At 37.2% G+C, this 20,333-nt stretch overlaps 1 protein-coding gene across 11 annotated transcripts in view; it reads left to right on the forward strand.

Moving 5' to 3' along the window:
- Positions 1 to 20,333, forward strand: part of RAPGEF2 (Rap guanine nucleotide exchange factor 2) — a 184,654-nt gene that overhangs the window by 118,349 nt on the left and 45,972 nt on the right. For 7 of the 11 annotated variants that reach the window (XM_071431977.1, XM_071431967.1, XM_071431968.1 and 4 more), the window contains one exon: positions 20,170 to 20,301. The exons of 3 other annotated variants lie outside the window; for them this stretch is intronic. In XM_071431977.1, coding sequence (XP_071288078.1) covers positions 20,170 to 20,301 — 132 coding nt within the window. The remainder of the gene's footprint in view (positions 1 to 20,169; positions 20,302 to 20,333) is intronic. One more of the 11 variants, XM_071431969.1, reaches the window with a different exon arrangement.

Here is a 20,333-nt window from a genome sequence, read left to right on the forward strand (position 1 = left end):
TATTTTTCAAATGTTTGTGTTGTTCTTACCATATTTTAATTCAAAAAGATTTGTGGTCATGTACCAGGGGTCCCTTCCCTACGAGGAAAGAGAAGGAAATGAGTGATATTTTGAGGAAAAGTCTTGAATGGGGATTGTTCAAATATGGTTATTTTAGTTTGATGTGTAGTAAAGGTGCCTGTTGGCATGCTTTCCTAAGAAATCTAGAACTATTCTAGAAATCCTTTTCTGTTACTGGAAGAGATCATCAGTATTTTTCCTTGACTCCTATAATAAATGTAGGATGATGTAGTTATTTGTCCTTTGAGTGAGCATCACACTGCACTACCAAGTTGTGGAAAGAAGGTGTGGTGTTGTGATCAGATGGCTACAGTTGCTAAGCTCATTTCTATGTCTACATCTGGAACAAAAAATAGATGTATGAAAAAGGTCTGTCTAGGTAGTAGTGACCTGTTAGCTGCTGCAGCTGCTGATGGTTATGATTTTGTTCATCTTGATGAATTACATTTCTCTGGGACTTGATACAGATTATCATCTTTGGTTGTTCGGCACCTTTATTTTTAGCACTTATTGAAACCAGATTTCTGGTTTGGCCTCTTCTGATTATTCCTTTCCTTTTAATTTGCATATTTTTAAAAAAAATTTCCTCTCTGGAGGCCAATAAAGGGGTTGTGGATTTTTCATGTGATTAGAAATAGTCTTTCACCTCTTTATAAGTGCATTAAGATGGAGTCTTTAATTGCATGACCGTGTATCTCCTGCAAGATTTATCTCGAGGTGGATAGCTTTGTAATGAGCAGCTGTTTGATGTTTTGGGCCAGCTTCATTGCTCAAAAGGCCAGGTTGTGTTTATGGTGTACTATTCAAGTCTTACTCAGAAGAGAAAAGCATAAATATTATTCTCTTCTGTGGCTTTTCAAGAGCTTGTAACTACAGTGCTGAGGCAAATAATTAAGGTATTGCGGGGGTGGCATTATCTTCATTTTTCAGTAAGGTCTGCTGAAGCAAATCTTTGGCAAAACATAAGGGCAGAATTTTGAGAGCTTAAGATGGTCATTCCACAGCACAGGAAGATCTAAGTAAGCATTCAAAGGATGGATTTTGTTGCATGAGTATTCTCTATCAGCCCACTTCAGGCACTCACAGCCTAATGATCATACAAAAGGTTGATACTAGGTGACTTGCCTGGCATCCTTCCAGAGATCTGTGGTAGACTCTGGCTAAATTCCTGTTCTGCAGGACAGCATTTAACTGAAGATTTCCCCAAAAGCTTATAAATGGCAAAATTTGGGTCGTTTCAGAGGAATGACTGTGAATGCATTTAGTGACCTGTAGAGATGGCAATGAGAGCATCCTTGGCACATAGAAGATGTCCTGCTATCTTTCTGTTATGGTTTCAATGCCTGGGGATTGCACAGCATATTTCAAAGTGAGTGGAGAAAAACCATACCAGAAAGGCTGCCATTTACCTGTAATGAAGTAGTTAAAATTTTTTCAGGTCAACATGGGTAGTTGATGTAGAATATTGCACAGTAGGACATTTTTTACCAAGTTTATGAAGTAAGAGAGTTTCAGACCTCACAACATATTCATATTATGGCTCTGGTTTATATTCTAAAGTGGCCAAATGTAGTGGTGCTGTTGGAGTGTTTTCAGAGTGATGTTTTTGATGCTGCATACTGGAATGTGGCATTTATAGTCACAATGCAGATGTGAACCTGAAAAGGAAAGTCAGCTTCTTCCAAAATGCTATTTTGAGACTGCGAGACTAAAGCTATTTATTATTACTGAGTTGTTGGCACTCCTGCCTGATCATCAGATGTGCTGAAAATCTAGCTGCAATTGAGAGCTGCTGGTACCCAACAATTATAAAAAACCAAAAACTATCCGAGCCACCAAAAATCCCAAACATCAAAAGAAGTAAAAAATCCTAAATCCCTTAACATATTGTTGACCTGCTCCTGAGTCTGTGAGTTAATAAAGGCATAGGAAGAAGAAAAACTCTAAAAAGCAGAGATAATGTGTTGTGTTAAGTAGCCTAAATTAAAAATAAGTTAAATATGGAATTCACAATATACACAATGAGTAGCTTGAAGTCCATTGTAACTAGAAGCAAGCACTAAGAAAACCAAGGAAATCCTGTGCCTCAGTATCTCAAGTTCATTATTCCACCTGCAAAATAATTGCAGTCCCTTGCTGAATACTGGCTCAAGGGTTTTAATCAGTGATACTTAATGCTGGTACTTCATTTCCAAGTGATGTAAACTCAACAGTTTAGTGAACAAAATGGTAAAAATATTCCAGTGAGAGGAAGCAAGTTAGATTTTTTGGGAAATTTAATTTTTAATTATCTAAGGCAGGGGATCTCAGTGATATGTAAAGAAACATGTAGCTGACAAGAGGATTAGAAAATGCTGTGAGTTGTGCTGCTTTTTTCTGCAGTCGTGACTGCTGCTGGTACCACTCCAGCAGCAAAAGCGAGGGGAGATGTCTCATGTTCTGTATTCTGCTGCTAACATGAACTGAAGCTTATCTGCAAAATACTTCTTTACTTGATAACTTTGCAGGTTGTCTGCAAAATCAATGAAATATCAAGAGATAGCAGGAATGATTTAAGAATATGAGCATTAGGAAGTGTGATTTCTAAATTTGAAACTAGAATTGCATAAACGTTTAAGGTGTGTTCAGACCATCAGCACTCTGGGATCATGATGTTGGTGCTGGAAACTCTGAAGTGTAATTTTTTTAAAGCTTATTTGAAGTTTTTCTTCAATTGTCTTGCAAATTTTTTTATTCCTTGTTGTATTCTAGGCTTTAAATTGCTACAAATTGCCCCTTAACAGCATCCTTGATGTTTGAAAAACTGAGCTAATTTTACTAATCCCTCACTGAATACACATGGGTGTGATTTTTGCTTCACTGAAATAAAGACAAGATTTTCAGGATTTTAGGGTTATTTTATTAAAATCTGATTTTTATTTTTGATACTTTAATTGCAGCAGCAGATATATGACCAGACTACTATTGTACATTCTTTAATGTACTATTACCGATGGATTCTTGGTAGCTTTTTCTAAAATTTGAAATTAATAGAAGTAATACTACTAGAAAGAGGAAAAAAAGCCCCACTTGATAGGGTATTTCAGGACTTCTGCAAGTGAGTGTAATACTGAACCAGTGTTTCCAGTGTTTGAGAAATATGGTTAATATTAAGGATTTGAGAAACACGAAATATGAATGTCTTGAGATTTACCCTTGACCAAAGAGTCATGTACCCACCACATTTCATTGTCAATATTACATTTAAGAATGTGGTAGCTGTAGAGCAAGAGAAGTGTGTCATGTCCAGGACACCGGTTCTGCAGAGGTATTAGGATTCTAACCTCGGCATGCTTAATCCATCAGTCTGTTACAGAAATGTCACTGGCACTCACATGGTATCCCAGAATTGGGTAGTTGGTGGTTATTCCAGTTTTGTCAGCTTGCCGGTAGTCTTTTTGCTGTTCATTTTGAGATAGTGATGATTCAGCTGAGAACCAGGAGAAGAATAAACTGTGCTGAAGGGGTCTCTGCTCAGTGGGTTACTTGTGAAAGCTGATCCTGTGCCCAGAAGCTAAAATTTATTGGAGTGTTTATCATTCCTTCCAATCCCCCTGTTCTGTATGAGGATTCTAGAAGGACAGATGAAGGACAAGAGATTGCATTGCTGTTATGTGGGTGATGTTGAAGGTAAATTGCTTTACATTATAATAGTACCTAACACAAGCAGTGCTGCTGCTTGGTCCCTAATAAGTCTGAGGTGTAGGGAAGGAAATCAGCTATTGCCTAAATTTATTTGATTTTACTTGTCACTTGGGAAAGATGAAGGTTCGCAACATTTGGTGAAATAACTGGAATATAGGAAATTCTGTGTGTGTGTTTGTAATTTACTCTTGTGGTGCTGGACTTGGTTACTAGACTGCAAGAATCAATTAATTCCATTAGCAAGAATGTTGGTCCTTTGGGCAAAAGGCTATATTTGTCCTTTTGGGTTGCTCTCACTGCAAATATGAATCTTGCTGCCAGGAACCAGTTGGTTCATGGTGTACAGCTAACCTGGCATCATTCTATACTTGGCCCAAACCTTAAGCTGCCCAAAAAGCTAAAAATAAGGCCTTAGGTCCTTTTGTAATCGCTGGTCTCCATTGCAGATGTTGGAACATGAAATCCTGGCATGTTTGGTTCCCTTTTCATGAAAAGTGAAAGAGGATTTTCCTAAATGGGAAGTAGCTTGCTAAACCTCATAGCTTGGACTGAGTAGTTTTCTAGCATTTCCCAAGTCCTGAGTTATAGGCAGTCAAGTTGATGTCTCCAGTTATATGGTGTTCCTTCCAAACCCTGTCCAGAACACCTTAAAAAGGCATAAAATAATTTGATCTGCTACAATTTCCATAATTCCTGTCCTTTGTGGTGTATAGAGTGTGACTACCCTTCCTTTAATTCAAATGGATTTTCTGATTTTTCCTTACATGTCTTCTGAATTCGTTTAGTGACTTCTGTAAACAGCAGAAAGCTGTGAACCATTTGACAAAATGTCAAAAAGATTTTGCTTTGAATGTGAAAACAGTTGTGACTCTCTACACTCAAATGTATGCATACCTCCATGATACTTCCAGCTCTTAGATGCAGATGGAGACGACCATTCTCCTTTGGACTGGGAATATGCAAACTGGTTTAACACCAGCCTTCTCTTTCAGTTCCAGCTTCTCAACATGGATCAAGAGCCAGCTGCTTTTCAAAATAGAGGAAAAGCAGGCTTGTGAGTTAGAATGTGGAGAAGAGCAAAACGTTACATTGTATGTGCATTTAGGATCTGTTAATAAGCTAACAAATGCCATAAAATGTAGCTCCATGTAGCCCTTGTAGCTTTCTACCTGTAGATGACTTATTTCAACTGTCCCAGGCTTGGCTGGTGACCATATGCCAGCATTTGGTGGCAGTAATGCATCCTCTTTCTGACTGCAGTTACCTGATCTTCAGAGACATAGGGACAGCCAGGAACCATGCTGCAAACCCAGACAAGAACCTGATGGTCAAATACCTCAGCCTGGGACTTCTTTCCCTCAGTGTATAAATACAGCCTCCTTTTATCTGAGACTGCAGCCTGTCACTCCCTTGCAAGCATAGGTGCTGTGTGCTGGGTCCTGTGGACAAGCACTCTTCTAGGTAGGATTCATTAGTTTATAGCTTGACTCCAAACTGTGACCTTGCAAGCCAGAAGAATTGGTTTAAAGCTTTCTTCTTTTATTCCTCCTCGGAAGAATGATTTCATAAAAGTGACGTTGTTCTATTTTGTGGGTCTCCCTTTGTGCGTGTGCTCATGTTGGCTTGTTTTATTGTTAAAAATAGGCTCGTTCTGTTCCGTGCTGCTGTTCTTCCTGCAGAGCCAGAAGAATGGGAGCTGGGCTGTGCTCTTAGGCCTCCATCCATGGCATTGTTTCCTAAATGCCTGTCTGCTGCTGTGTGCCTGCCAGCCTGCCAAATGCTCTAGGGGTTGCATGAATGTCAGGAAGGTCTAATGCAGGGTGATTTGAAAGAGCACGGGGAAGCCTGGAAAAGAGAACCTGGGTACAGAACTGGGCCATACATTTGCTGTTGGTGGTGGGATTGATGGCTTGAAAATTGGGTGATGAAGGACATTGTATCGGAATGTGTTTGGTCATGGTTGGAAAAAAAAAATCATTATAGATTTTGTGAAATTTAAACTGAATTTTGGGAATTATTTCTTAGTTAGCTTTATCCTAGGATTGCTGAACCATCAGCCCTGTTCTCATTTTAGTCCAAGTAAGCTCTTCATTTATTCAGGAGTTTTTTGGTGGGTTTTTTGTTTGTTGGTTGGTTTGATTTGTTTTTTGTTGTTAATTTGTTGATTTGTTTGTGGTTTTTTTGTTTGGTTTTTTTGTTTCTTTGTTTGTTTGTTTGGTTTTGGGCTGCTTTTGTTTGGTTTCTTTTGGGTTTGTTTTTTTTTTTTTTTTTACATGTAAGGTTTTTTTTGTTACATATAAGGAGCTAAATAAAGGCTCTTCAAAACAAGCACTCTTTGCCTGTGCTGTTTCACCAATCAAGGTATGGCTTGACCTCTAAATCTTAATGTATTTCTGATAACAAACTAGGGGAAAAGGAACCTGTATTTTCCAAATTCTTGGCAGGCAGTAGCTCTTTTCTCTGCTAGGTTGCTCAGGAAAGATGCAAATGTCAGACTGGGATGTGTCTCATTCACCTTTTCAGTCTTGACCTGCTGAAAATCTTGCTTGGCCAGTGGATTTTCAGCTAGGATTTTTGGCCTTTGAATAAGTAGCTAACTGTAGAGGGATCTTTTCTTTTTAAATACACATAAATAATGTAGAATATTCTTTTTTCTGTTGTCCTCACTTTTAAGGAACCAGGAGGAAAAGGAAAATGCATGAATTTATGGATTTTGGTGCCTTAGTAAAATGTACTACTTAAATAATTAACTCTGTGTCTGGAAATTGTTGTTCACTGGATTTTTTTTTTTAAAGCAGCAAAGACTCATTTTATTTTAAAACTGAAGTTGTTCACAGCTGTAGGAGCAGACTGAAAATCAAAGTAAAATGAGAACAGTGTTAGTTTCTTTTGAAAGCTATGGAAGCCTGTATTTAGGTGTACCTCTCCTTGCCTGTTGGTGTATGACTTCTGCAAATATTTTCTGTGATCTGACTCTGGGAATTTCTGTCCTATTCAGTCTTGCTTATTTTCAAATCAATAGGTTCTCAATAGTTGATAATATTGTTGTTGTTGGAATTTTTGGGGGTTTTGTTGGTTGCTTGTTGGTTTTTTTTTTTCATTGTGTTGTTTGTTTTAACAAAAACAAACAACAATTTGGTTTTGGTTTTTTTTTTTTTTTGTTTTTTGTTTTTTTTTTTAATTTTGTTCTTGGGGTGGTGTTTTTTGTGTCTTGTGGGAAGATTAGAGACTTCTTGCATTTCAGGGCAAAGAATTTTTAGAAATTTCCATTTAGCAGATATTTTCAAGGTCCCTGAAAAATACAGCTGCTTTTCCTAAATAAATGATTACTCAAGTGGAGTTTCCCAAACAGTGGCGTGCATGTCAGCAGTAGGATATAGAAAATCTAGTTATCTACTTATTTCCTGTTGAAGGAAGAGGTTGTTTAGGCAGTTAAATGTCATTCCTACACCTGCAACTTCCATTAGTATTGTACATTAGTATTCCTTCTGTGATGATGGTACCCAGGGAAAACTAAACTTAGGAATTCCTGAGTTAGAGTAGCATGATTATTTTTAGAACTTCTTTTAAAGTGGATGTTCAATGCTCCAACTGGGGTTTTATTCAGTTAAGCATCCAGAGATAACATGCTTAGTGTAGTAATGACTAAAATGTCTACCACTTTTAGGAAAGTAACTTTCTAAATCTCTTGCACCATGTGTTACAGCAAACAGCTACCCCCATTTCAGTGCTGTTGTAAATGAGCAGTTGGTTTGGCTCTCAAATTATCTGGTCATTGCAAGGTGACCTAGTGCAGTAGTTCAGGTAAATGCACACACCTTGACCATGTAAATGCACACACTACTCCAGCATTTAACTTCTGGTAGATGGGAGAAAAAAGATGAATGTCACTTGATTGTGTTTGTAGAATGGGCTGCAGTTTCTGGTCTTGGTATTTCAACCTGATTTCTGTACTGCTCATTTTTCTGCAGCTTGGCAATCTGTGATGTAAAAATCTCTTCCTAAATAAACACCACTGAAACATTTCATGGTGTCAGTAGAGTATGTAAGTTTTTACATGGGTCGTGTTTTTAGGGTGCTGTTGACGCAAGGCAGGAGCATAAGGGATGATTTAAACTCTGTGTGCACACCTGCACAGACACAAATAGATGAATTTCTAAAAGTCACACATGAATGTCAGCATTTTAAGCAGAATAACATGGTGCTTCAATTGACAGTGTCTGCTCACTCCAAAGCAGCCTTGATTATAATAGGCTCCATTTGGGGCGTTGTTGTTTTGCTTATCTCATAATGTAGTTGTGGATATTTGTAAAAGTTAGGCAATTAAAAAAAAAAACAAAAACAACGTGGGAGGCTAATGAAATTTAGAGTTACATATTACAGCTTTGAGTAAATGTCACTTGGACTACAAAGAAAATCTCTGCAGGTTGTTTCAAAATTTATTGGAGATATTATTACTGTAAGAGATGTTTCTGTGCTGATATATGTAAATAATTTTAAATGGGTTTGCACAGTTGCTGCTGCACTGTGCTCCAGAATTTAGGGAGCACTGTAGCACTTCTTAAAGATATCTTGATGAAAAGAAGAAAAATGATCCTTTAGTATTTCCCTTCCTATGATCACAGTGTGACACACTAATAAGGTTTTTGGCTAAAGTACTCAATAGTTGAATTGTTCATAGAAGTTGGAATCTTGCTCTGTGTGACAGAACAGAAACTATGGAGGTATTAGGAATGCATGATGGCATCATAGCACATACAGTTTTGGAAACTTATGTCGGAATAAAACATTTTCGTTAATTTTCTTTGACTACCATCTGAGGAAAGGTGTAAAGTAGCAAGCAAAGCTTGGGGTGTTACAGCAACATTCCCCGTTGTTGTGTTGCCATGGCATGAGAACATTTGCACTTGCAAAACTCATAAAATAAGTAATAAAGCTGTTTGACTAGTAGTCATGTTAGTATAGCATTAAAAAATTGTATTTATGGTAAAATCATAGTATTTGAAGATTTTGCAACATTAGTCATGTAAAAAGAGAAGGTTGTCATTAAAACACATTTTATCTTGTTACTGTACTGTTCATTAGCCAGAAAATTAGAAAGACTACCTATACTATCTCTGATGCAAATATGAAACCTTTTTACTTTTTGCATTGGCCTGAGAAATATTGTCTACAGACTTCTAAGATTTTTTTAAGCAGTCTTTCTTTTGAAATTCACATTTGAAAATAACATCACCCCCATTTTCAATCAAAATTAATTGCCTTGTAGATGTCCAACTTTTAAAAACAATTGTAACATTGTTTTAAATGTTCAATATTGTGCAATTAGCAAGCTGAGACTAGTGATTATGGCAATATACATTTTTCTTTATATTAAAAAATGCTACAATTAGAATATTTGGATAAACAAGCTTTAGCAAGGGCTTTCATGTCCACGTGTGTGTCATTTGTAATATTACAATTCTTTGTGTTCTTTTTTTTTATTTGAGCTGAAGCAGAAGTGTGCAACTTCCATTGTCAGTCAAGGAAAATAGTGGAAACTTCCACCCACTTTTCTCCTGAGCTCTTTCTTGATGTTCTAAAGCAAAGATAATCCTTTACTTAAAACTCCAAGGGTGGCATTGACATGGCTGCAGCCATCAGACTTCAAACAAAATTTCCATTTAATTGCTTGTGAATTAGTCATGTCTCTCTTTAAATTTTCATCAAATTTCATTCAATTAATATGGTATTTTATGGAGACAGGGCTCAGTTTTTGCATCTATGCACAGGAACTCCCTAAATAGTTGTATCTTTAAAAAAATTTCTTTGGAATTTACACAGTACTTAGGTGTTTACTAAGAAGCTACCAATAAGAACAACTAAAATGTTTTTATGTTAGTTATGTTGGATTTTGTCTTTTTTCTTCCTCTGTTGGTTAGTCTGCTTCTGAACACTAAGTATATCAAACAACGGGCTCACTTCAGACTTTTCTGCTTGGATGAGTGACATGGATCTGGAAAGAATTTTCTGGGTCACTGCCATTACACACTTGTGCAGCACACTCATAACTTTGCCTGGCTTCAGTTTGAAAGCCTTCTCTACCACGGCTCCTGTAGAGTCTGGCTTGGAGAGTCTCTGTGGTTCATTAGATAGCAGCCTTCTTTCAGCTTCCTGCTCATTAGGCTTTACACCTGCATTGCCTTGCACTGAAAATATTTTTTTCCTCCTTTCTATTTCTGCATAGTGATCTTTCTCTCAGTGTGGGCTGAAAAAGCTGTGCTCTTCCTGCACTTTGTCAAGTATTAGTTTTTCTTCTCATAATCCTGATAGTTTTTTTCTGACTGTATGTATGTGTATGGCTTTAAGCCATCTTTATTTAAAACACACAGCTGGGAATGTGTGCAAAATTTCCAAATGAGGTCTCTGCTGGGGTGGTGGAGAAGAGCCCAGAACTGTATTTCTGGAGGATGCATGCTGTGATCATACTGGGTTCTCCTTCTGCTGCATCACCTGAACAATTCAGTCACCTTCTGATCAGCTAATACATGGAAACTTTTTCACAGTCATTTCTGACAGGGAATTTCCCAGGCTGTTGGTTTTTGTTTTAAAGTGTGTGATTTCACATCTCTTCCTACTGCTCATCTCTTGTTATCAGCAGTGTCTTTTTGCACAGTGATGCCAAGAGGTTTTTTTCCTCCGCTTCAAAAGTGTGGAGTTCTAAGATATTTTGTATATCCATCTTTCATATCTCATTATTAAGAAAATAACTGAAGTAGCCCTTCATTTACTTTACTTTATTCTAGAATCAGTTAACATATCTTTTACTCTTGTAAGTTAGCTCAGTGCAGTAAAATTCAGTGATGTAGTTCAATATTGAAGGGCAGTAGTTCAGGTTGAATGGCTTCAGTTCAAAACTGAGCAATCACTTCATCAATGTTTAAAAAACTTCACTAAGCTTTGTTAGAGTGGCTAGAATGCTGTAATTGTGAAGTATTCTGTGATCAGGTATAAAAAACCCCACCACCAACACATGGTGTGGTGTAAGAACAGCCTATTGATGGGGAGACTTCAGCGCTTGGAACTGTAGGCATTTCATAGGTCTCTGCTTTAACCATTTGAGATGTGCCCAGGATATATGTTTGCACCTTTGGGCTAAACTCTTTACTTTTCTGTTGTGGTTTTCAATTCTGAGCAGTGCTTTAAAGCTGAAAATGAAGTCTGGGTTTGGGTGCCATCATTTTTACCCCTGCTGGTGTGATTGCTTTTTAGCATCCTCCATGTCCACTTGTGAGACCGCTCTGTAAGTAATCCAAAGTGAGTCTGTATATGAGATATACACAAGTGTTCTATTATTTATTTAAAATATTCTGCAGGATTTAAAGCATCTTCCTTGAAAATGTTTGAAATTAACATTTCCTGTAAACATATGTGCCCACATAAAGTGTTCTTGAACTAAAGTGTTCTTGAACTTTTTTTTGCTTTTATTTTCCTAGGCATGAATCTTTTGTCTTGTTTCCTGTGGAAACAAAGTTTGTGACCAGGTTTTCTGTTCCTTCCTCTCCCACAGTCACTTGTAATAGGCCAAAGAGTTCAAAATTTAACCTTACAAGCCTCCAGAAGCCCTGAAAGTGGGCCATTGAGTTTCCAACCCAGCAGTAGTTCTCAGTGTATTAAGCACCCAAACAGCCACAAAAGGAAGTATTTAGAAATACTTACTGTGGGAAAAACATCAACTGGAACATGCATTTTCTTAGTATGAAAATCAGTTATTCCCAAGAGAGATCTCTGCACAGCCAAGCTTTATTATTTTCTCGCCCATGTATATCAAGTAATGGGAAACCTTTACAGAAGTTCAGTGATTGAACTCAGTTTTCCACTCTCTTTCCCTAGAGATATTTCAGAAGTCAATTGAAATGCCTCAGAACAGTCTTTCCTTCAACTTAGAAAGCAGTCATCAGTGAGTGCCTGTCCCTGCTTGTTGGTTTTCATTATGTAGATTTCCACAAGATGAATTCCCTTCCCAATTTTATTCAGTGTTATTGGGAAGCTGTTAGTTTGTGGGAGGAGGTGGCTGTGCAGCCTCTGTCAGGACACTTAAATGCAAATTCTTGGGGGGACAACAGGGTGCAACCAAGAGTGATAGGCTGTATCCCTATGGAATAGGGACTCTTTTAATATAGGCACAAAATACACTGAAACAGAGATTCTGCTACTCACAGTAGTTCAAAGAGACTGAGAATAGGATTGGACCTAAATCTGATCACTTGATGAAATAAAGCAATCAAATAATGTAAAAATACCAGACACTTAACAAAAAAACCCAAAAAAAGCCAAAAACAAACAAACAAACAAAAAAAATCAACCAACCAAAAAAAATACCCCCAAAACCCTCTAAAAACCAATAAAAAGAAAAAAAAGGAGATTTTGAAATTTGAAAATCCTACTTAACTCCCTTCTTGAAGATTTCACTTCCATTGCACTGTATGGAACAAAAACTATGAGACCATGTAGAAACATGTGGTTAAGGATGTCAAAGAGTTCTTGATACTTAAATATATATGCACTGTCAAAACAGTTGTAGAACAGTCTTTTTAGCTTGATGCCTGTGGCAGAACTACTATAACTTTAAAACCATATTTTAAAAGTAAAATTATCCTTTGAATTATCATTTGTTGACCAGTGAAGAAGCTACACTTTAACCAGATATTTTTTGAGACAGGCTTCTGAGTAAATGCTGAATAGAAGTATTTTGATCTTGCATGTTTATATTGTTCATTCTAAACATCATTTATATCTTTTAAATGTTTGAGTTTGGATTTTCAGAAATCTGAGGAAAACTTCAGAAAATTGTTTAACGTTACTTAGTTTAGTTCAGCATGATTGAACTCAAATCAAATGCTGGCTTTTGTTTTGTATTTGGGGTTCACTGGTGCTGTAAACACCTGTATAAAACAGTTTTTCTTTTTTTCACCCCCTGACTTCATTTGAGCTGTTGCCAATAAGTTGACATTTGTGTTTCCTGAAGGAATAGTGTTTATGCCAGGTTTTCTGAAGAAGATACTTTTTAATAGGAAATGCTGCATTTAATCTTTGATTCAAATACTTCCAAAAGGAAGAACAAATGCTGACACATTCAGACATACAGCAGAGAAGGTGGTTAAAATAAACATGTTTCAGTGATGTATTTCTTACTTTTTCTTTAAAAAGAGTTACTTCTGAGAGGTTTTTCTTCATTCCCCAGACACCCATTGAAATTTTACCACCCCTGTCTCTCTGCAGAAGTCAATAATCCTTCAAGCAAAGGATTTGATGCATGAAGTGCTCATAGGATTAGCTGCTGAGGGTATGAGATGTGCAGTAAGTGGCAGTCAGTGTGTGTTTCCTAAGGGAAGCAGAATGAAGTTCCTGTGCATTCACCCACTCTCTCCCTGAGACCGGCAGCTCCCATTGCAATAGCTTGAACCTCTGAATAGTTTTTCTGGGAGGTTAGCTATAGCAAAATATCAGTGGAGGAAAGAATTAAGAGCTTGGGAAAGGCCCTTGTAATACTTTTCATTCTTTTTATTTTTGGTTTGGTTTGGTTTTTTGTTAGAGGTGTTCTTCTGTGGGCTTTGTATACAAACAACTGCTTAACAGCAGAAGCATCTACATGCAATGTTTTCAGAACACAGGTTGTGTCCTTTGCTGGATTCCAGATGAAGAACAGTCTTAAGATTAGGTGTCTATGAAGTTTCACAGTTTCACAGAAGAATGTCTATGTAAGGAAACTCTGGAGGTGAAAAATACATGAGGTATTGTTGTGTAAAGCGAATGATTGTACAGAAGACATAATTCAAGTCAGGAGGTTTTTATTTAAGTCTTGCAGAAGTTTTCATAGAAAATATATAGAAGCTTCTCAGTCTTTTCCACCCCTAGGTGCAAGGAAATCCTGCTTCCCTGGGAATTGCATCCTAATTTTAATTGTATGTAGTTTACATTTTTAGTTTAAATTTAACTCTGCATGGACATGTCAGCCTGCATCAGGTCTGTAGCCAGAATCGATAGAAATTACCTTATTATTCTGTAATTACTTACATTTACTGCTGTGTTTAAAATCACTCAACCATAAAAATGTTTTCCTTGATGTCTCTCTTGGTTAGTGAAAGAATTATGTTGAAATAGCAAGTTGATGAATGCCCAGCATTATTACAAATATTTCTTCCTTATCTTATTAAATACCATAAATATGGGCATAGCATTAAAATACAAAATACAACAGATGTACAAACCCTTAATATAAAAAATGTTTCTATAAAATATTGAAATTAAGTGTTAATAATTTTATAGGATACTGACGAATACTGCCTTTGTGATCTACACTTTCATAGTGCAATAAAAATTTCAGGATTTCTATCTTGGGTGGGGAAAAAAATAATGAGGAAGACTAAGGCACAGTATTGCTTTTATTTGCCTGCTGTTGTTCTCTCTTCATGAAAAAAACCCAGAATCCCAAAATAAGTTCATTGTAGTTTACTTCCTTAGGTTTGTGGGACTAAGTGAAAAAGGAATAAAAAACTTTAAAAAATATTTATTATGGTGGCTTTTATTGTCTAGTAGCTTTTATTTTTTTATCAGTAAAGAGCTGCTATAGAATAAGTGTTCAGATGCAGGTGTTTGGAGGTTGAAGAATCAGTGCTTTTTTGTGTTTTTTTAATTTCAGAAAGTGGAAATAGAGGCTTTAAAGGTGATAGTTTGTGTTGTTTTATGTCTGCTTGCTCAGTCTGTCTCAGTGGCACTTATTTACATATAAAATCATTCATTGGGAATTGCATAACAGAATGTTACACCTTTGCTCTCTTTAATCCCATCTTTTTTGCAAATGTGCTTCAGTCACTTTGCAGGCTTTATAAATCTTTCATAAAGTGCTGAGCAGCCTTCAGCAGAAGACTTTGTTTATATGCTTTGTTTCTTTGTTTGCCTTAAAATGAGTGGTATATTGAAGCTTTCTAATTAGAATTCATTTGGTAATTTAAAATGACATTCTTGTGTTTGTCTTTCACGTTGTTGCATTTATACTTGTTTTCACATATAACTGCACTTAAAAAATAAAATTCCAAATTTTATTTAATTTTTTTATATACTGTATTTGTAGATAAGCCCAGCAATTGCTTTGAGTAGAAGATGCCTTTTGTTATAATGAAAGGCATGCTGTAGGGTAGGAGAAAATAGTAATGTTCTTAAAATAGGAGGAACATATTCAGAGCAAAGTAATTGTTAGTTTTGCATGCATAACATGGTGATTCACTTGGAGGGTGGAAGTAATAAAATGATGCTTTTAAGATGGGAAGATGTGATAGGATTTATGGTATTGTACAGTTCTAAATGGATGTATATCTTTTCCCTTAAGATAGTTTCACGTAATTGTTTAAGTTTTTTTTTGGTTTTAGGGTTTTCAAGAAGTAAAAATTGGGAGTTCCCAGATGTATTGTTTTAACTCTGGTTTCTATCCATGTGTGCAATATGTATAAATGGGTGTACTTATGTAGGTATACTTGTGTATTAATAGCTACATTATAAATATAAAATACTGTTTTCACCTCTGTCAAATTAAAACTAGGGCTTAGATCATAACTATTTTATCAGGTCATGTTTTATGCTAGAAACTTTTGTCCATGTTACACGTGATTAGAGCTATGCATATATTACCTTAATGTTTGTCACTTACAAAGGTTGTGCTTGAGACTAGGCTGTCAGGACAGTTTCTGACCTTTTTAATGATTATGAATTATTTAAACTAGTGTACAAATACTGTGTTTTGAAACTATGTTTACTTAAGAACAAATCATGCATTAATTTTTCTAAATTACCCTGCTACGTTTTTACTCTGTGTGCCAGTTCCTTCTGATGGTGTGACTAAAGGTGTTCAGTAATGAAGTTAAGAAATATTGTAGGTGTTGGCTTCAGCAAAGCTGTACTTAAGTGTGGTGCTTGTTATGTAAAATATACAAGCTGCTTTTGATCCTTATTACTTTGAATAACTTCTTAAAACTAATGAATGTTATGAAAATGTAAAACAAGATAAAAGTGAGAATTCAGTTCTGACACCATTTGTGGTGGTGTCAGTCTGTGAGGGGTGGTGTTTCTGAGGCAGGGGTAGGTCCTTAGACTTTCTTATCCTGCTTGTGGTCTGGTAGATATAGCATGTGCTAGATCTAGCTGTGTAAATGTAACAAGAAAACTTTTCTTTGTACTGTTATACTAAATAGTAAAGTCAGTACTAAACTATGGAACGGAACAATAGCTCAATACAAGCACAGAGTGCTTAATAATTTAATAATAATGTGATACTCAGTAGCACGGCAAACATACCTATTGCCATGAAGTTAAAACTGCCTGGAGATGGTTCCTAGGAAATTTTTTCAGAGTTATAATAGTGTGTTTCATGATGGTTCTCTAATCTTGTTCCAATGCAAGTAAGAAATTGGATGTAAACATCCTGGTTTGGGGTAGACCAGCTTTTTGCTGCTTGTTGAATGTTGTGTTCTGCTTACCTGAAAAACATTCACCAAATGTGTTCCAAGAGTAAAGGGTTTGCCTGGTATTGGGTTTGTGTGGCTGGATTTTGGTAGTGTGGGGCCACAGGGCCAACCCTTCTTCCTTGAGAAGCTGCCAGAAGCTGCCCCCATGTCTGATGGAGCCAAACCCAGCTGGTGCCAAGACAGACCTGCACTGGCCAAGGCTGAACTCAGCAGTGACAGTGGCAGCACCTCTGGGATAAGAAAGGGAGAGGGACAGGGGGATTAAAAACTGCAATTGCAGCCACAGAAGAGAGGAGTGAGAATGTGACAGGAGCAGCCCTGCAGACACCAAGGTCAGAGCAGAAGGAGGGGCAGGAGGTGCTCTGGGTGCCCCAGCAGAGATTTACCCAGCCTGTGGTGCAGGTCATGGTGAGGCAGCTGTACCCCTCTGCAGCCTGTGTTGATCCACAGGGAAGTAGAATTCCACCTGCAGCCTTTGGAGGACACCCACACCAGAGCAGGTGGATGCCTGTGGAAAGCCCACGCTGGAGCAGGCTCCTGGTGGGATTTGTGACCCTGTGGAGAGAGGAGCCCACGCTGGAACAGGTTTACTGGCAGGAATTATGACCCCAGAGGGGACCCACACCAGAGCAATTTGTGAGGAGCTGCAGCCTGTGGGAAGGGCTCACTTTGAAGGTGATGATGATGGAGAATTGCCTCCTTTGGAAGGAGAAGAGTGTGAGAGTCCTCCACCCGAGGAGGGAGGAGCAGTAGAAGCAAAGTGAGATGAACTGACCACAGCCCCCATTCCTTGTCCCTCCACAGCACTGCAAGGGAAGAGGTAGAGAATTTATGAGTGAAGTTGAGCCTTGGAAGAAAGGAAGGGTGGGAGAAAGTCATTGAGATTTGAGTTTATTTCTCATTATCCTATTGATAACAAATTCAGTTAATTTGTCCCCAAATTGGGTCTGTTTTGCCCACGACAGTGAGTGATCTCTCTTTGTCCTTAACCATGAGCCTTTCATTGTATTTGCTCTCACCTGTCCAGCTGAGGAAAATGACACAGTGGCTTTGGTGGGCATCTGGTGTCAAGCCCACCACATTTCCATGTAAGACTTAAGCAGATGTGGGTTTTCATTGTCATCAGTACTTTACTTTTTTCTCCCTTGTGTGCAATGCAAATATGAAGTGTTTTAAACAGCAGTGCGTGACTAAAATAGAAATGTATGCATTTGTCACACACGTTTTTCATTGCGTTTACAGTTTAAATGTTTCAGCTTATTTAATTTTTGTATTTTATTTTTTTCTTCATTCAGTCTCTCACCTTAACTTTGGGGGGTAGGGCAGTTGAAGTGGATGCTGCTCTCGGGCATGTAGCACAGAGATGTAGTGTTCTGCAAAGATATGAGCATGTGCTTTCTGCTTGTAAATAGTCCTATTTGATTAGGATCAAAGTGACTAGTTAGGTTGCCTAAAGAAAAATGCCTGCTTCTGATCTTCTGTCACCACTTGGCAAGTCCAGCTCAGGCAGCATGGCTTTGACTTGAGGAGTTGCTCTGAAACCAGTAATCACCAAGCATTCAGCTGATTGTCTGCAGCCAAAAAGATTCAGAAGGCTTGCTTTTATTTGCAGTGTTTTCCAGTTATTGTGGAATCCTCTGCCTCTTCCTTTTGCCTTATGTGCAGTAGTGACACACAAATCCCTGCTGTTCATTTAAAACACTGAGTGCAATCGTTATATTAAATATAGTTCGATTTAACTTTTTAACATACTAACTGGATTTGCTTTGATGAAAGGTTCTTTAAAATTTTTAATGCATTGATAAAAAACCATGCTGTTGTTAATGACATGGAGATATTTGCAGGGCACTATAAAATTGAACATGTTTGGCTGGGTGCCACACTGTGTTCATATACAGTTCCCTATGGAGTTAATATTTATTTGGGATTGCAATACTTAGTGCTTTATAAAAGGTAAAACCCTCAAAATATATCTGTGTAAGTTATCATTAAATGTGTGAATCTTAGACAATTTGTGCTTGTATCTTAAAATACTGTGTAGGATTTCTACTTTGAAATAAACGTGGGCTTCTTCAATTGCAAGAGACTGTACTTTGAGAAGCAGTCAGCAACACATTGCAAAAGCTGTGGCAGTTCATTTCCCTTGCATTCTACCTATGGAATATGTACTTACTTGCAGAATGGCTCAAAAGGATTTAAAAAAATTGTATAGTGGCCTGAATATCAGTATATATGGTTCCATTATGTGATAATTCAAATTTACAGATTGAAAAGAAAAGCAGCAAAGACCTCAGATATTAATGCAGTCCATAGTGCTGTATTTTCTCCTTCTGATACTTCAATAACAGTAGTGAGCATAACTAGATTTTTCTGGAGGCAGCATTCATGGCTGTGTGTATTAGAGTATTGCTTTTCTTAATTGCCTTTTCTTTGTTGATGAAGATCAAATCTAGCTCTGGGCTTACTGTAGCTTTTTAGGATTATTAGTATTTGGTTGCTGGTTTTAGCTGCTCTTTCCAGTAAGATACTAGGAAAGAATTATTTAAAATGCAGCCATTTTTGCTATCACTGATGCAGTCATTCTGTGATAATGAAGAAATCCTTTTCAGATGTACTAGAATAGGAAATGCCAGTCAGTCGAAATAAGACTAAGGTTTGCAGTTGTCTGTAATTTCACTGCAAATCCTAAAGCCAAAGTTCTTTCAGGGCGTGTTCCACAAACAGAACTAAACAAGGCAAACAGCAGTAAAATCATTCAGTATCTTTAGCTGTATAGAGCTAATAATTTTTTCTAGCATGTTCTCTAGTGACTTTTTTCCCTAACCTTTTGTACTGATTGGCTTATTCTCTCTTAATGCTGAATGAGGTCTTATTTCCATTTCCATCCAGGGAGAGCAAGCACCAAGGTAGCATTCATAATTGACAAGGATGGACACACTGCATGTGACATTTTTCATACAAACACAACTCCATAGAGATGAGAGAATCTGCCTTGTCTGATTTGAAACAAAATTAATGAACAAAGATTTTTGGTTTTAATTATTGAAGAATTTATTGCACACCAAAATTGATACATTAACATACTTTTATTAACTAGCTGTGGGATACAGGCTTCTTGGGGAGAAGAGTAATTTGCCCCTGAAATAGCATTTAAATATTTCTTCAGACAGCAAATATTTTACTTTGTCAAAGTTTGCTTTCTGCAGTCTGGAAATGTTTACAGTTCTTAAAGATTTTCATGGGAGCTGTGGGCATAAAGCAGTAGTAGAAATATACATCACAAATCTTGGTGAATGATTGTTAAATGATCAAATATACTGTCTCAATTCATTCTTCAGCACTGCATGTGAGCCAACTAATTTCAAGATTATAGCTCTTTGTCTTCCCACATTTCCTATTTGCTGTCATATTATTTGGCTCAAAGTATAATGGATAGCTCAGTGACTTGGATTTTCCTTGTCTCTAATCTATTTTGTCAACTTGAGAAACAAGAGTTTACCAAATCCAGAGCAGTGCTGGTTGATTTTTTAAAGATGTATGTGACTTTACTCCCTTGTTAACTCCTATCCTGCAGGAAACCATTGATTTTGGAAGTAGCACAATATTCATATACATTTTAATTCTATCCAAACCCCACAGCAAGCTACTGAAGAGTTTTGGCATATTGCTTCACTAATGTTTGTCCTCAGATACATGTTTTTCTTGAATCTCTTATATTTGCAACAATTTGGTGGTATTTTGCTGACCTCTGCATGAGTTAAAATAGCTGCATAACTCTAAATTTTTATGCTGCATTCTCAAGCCCCAGTGGTTTTCTTAAATAGTTGGTACTGGCAGAGAGTAAAGTATGACATATATGATTTGAATTAATTTTGCTGTGTATCTCCCTCAAATTGTAATGATGCTTTTTCTGCTCCACCTATAGCTTCCTGCAGATTTCACAAAGCTGCACCTTACTGACAGTCTCCACCCACAGGTGACCCACGTTTCATCTAGTCATTCAGGATGTAGCATCACTAGTGATTCAGGAAGCAGCAGCCTTTCTGATATCTACCAGGTAAGACTGGAAGGGATGCTGATGGGAGGTGC

Source organism: Agelaius tricolor, unplaced genomic scaffold (assembly GCF_023055355.1).
Source record: "Agelaius tricolor isolate 1412-34295 unplaced genomic scaffold, bAgeTri1.0.p SCAF_8, whole genome shotgun sequence".
NCBI classification, from domain to species: Eukaryota; Metazoa; Chordata; class Aves; order Passeriformes; family Icteridae; genus Agelaius; species Agelaius tricolor.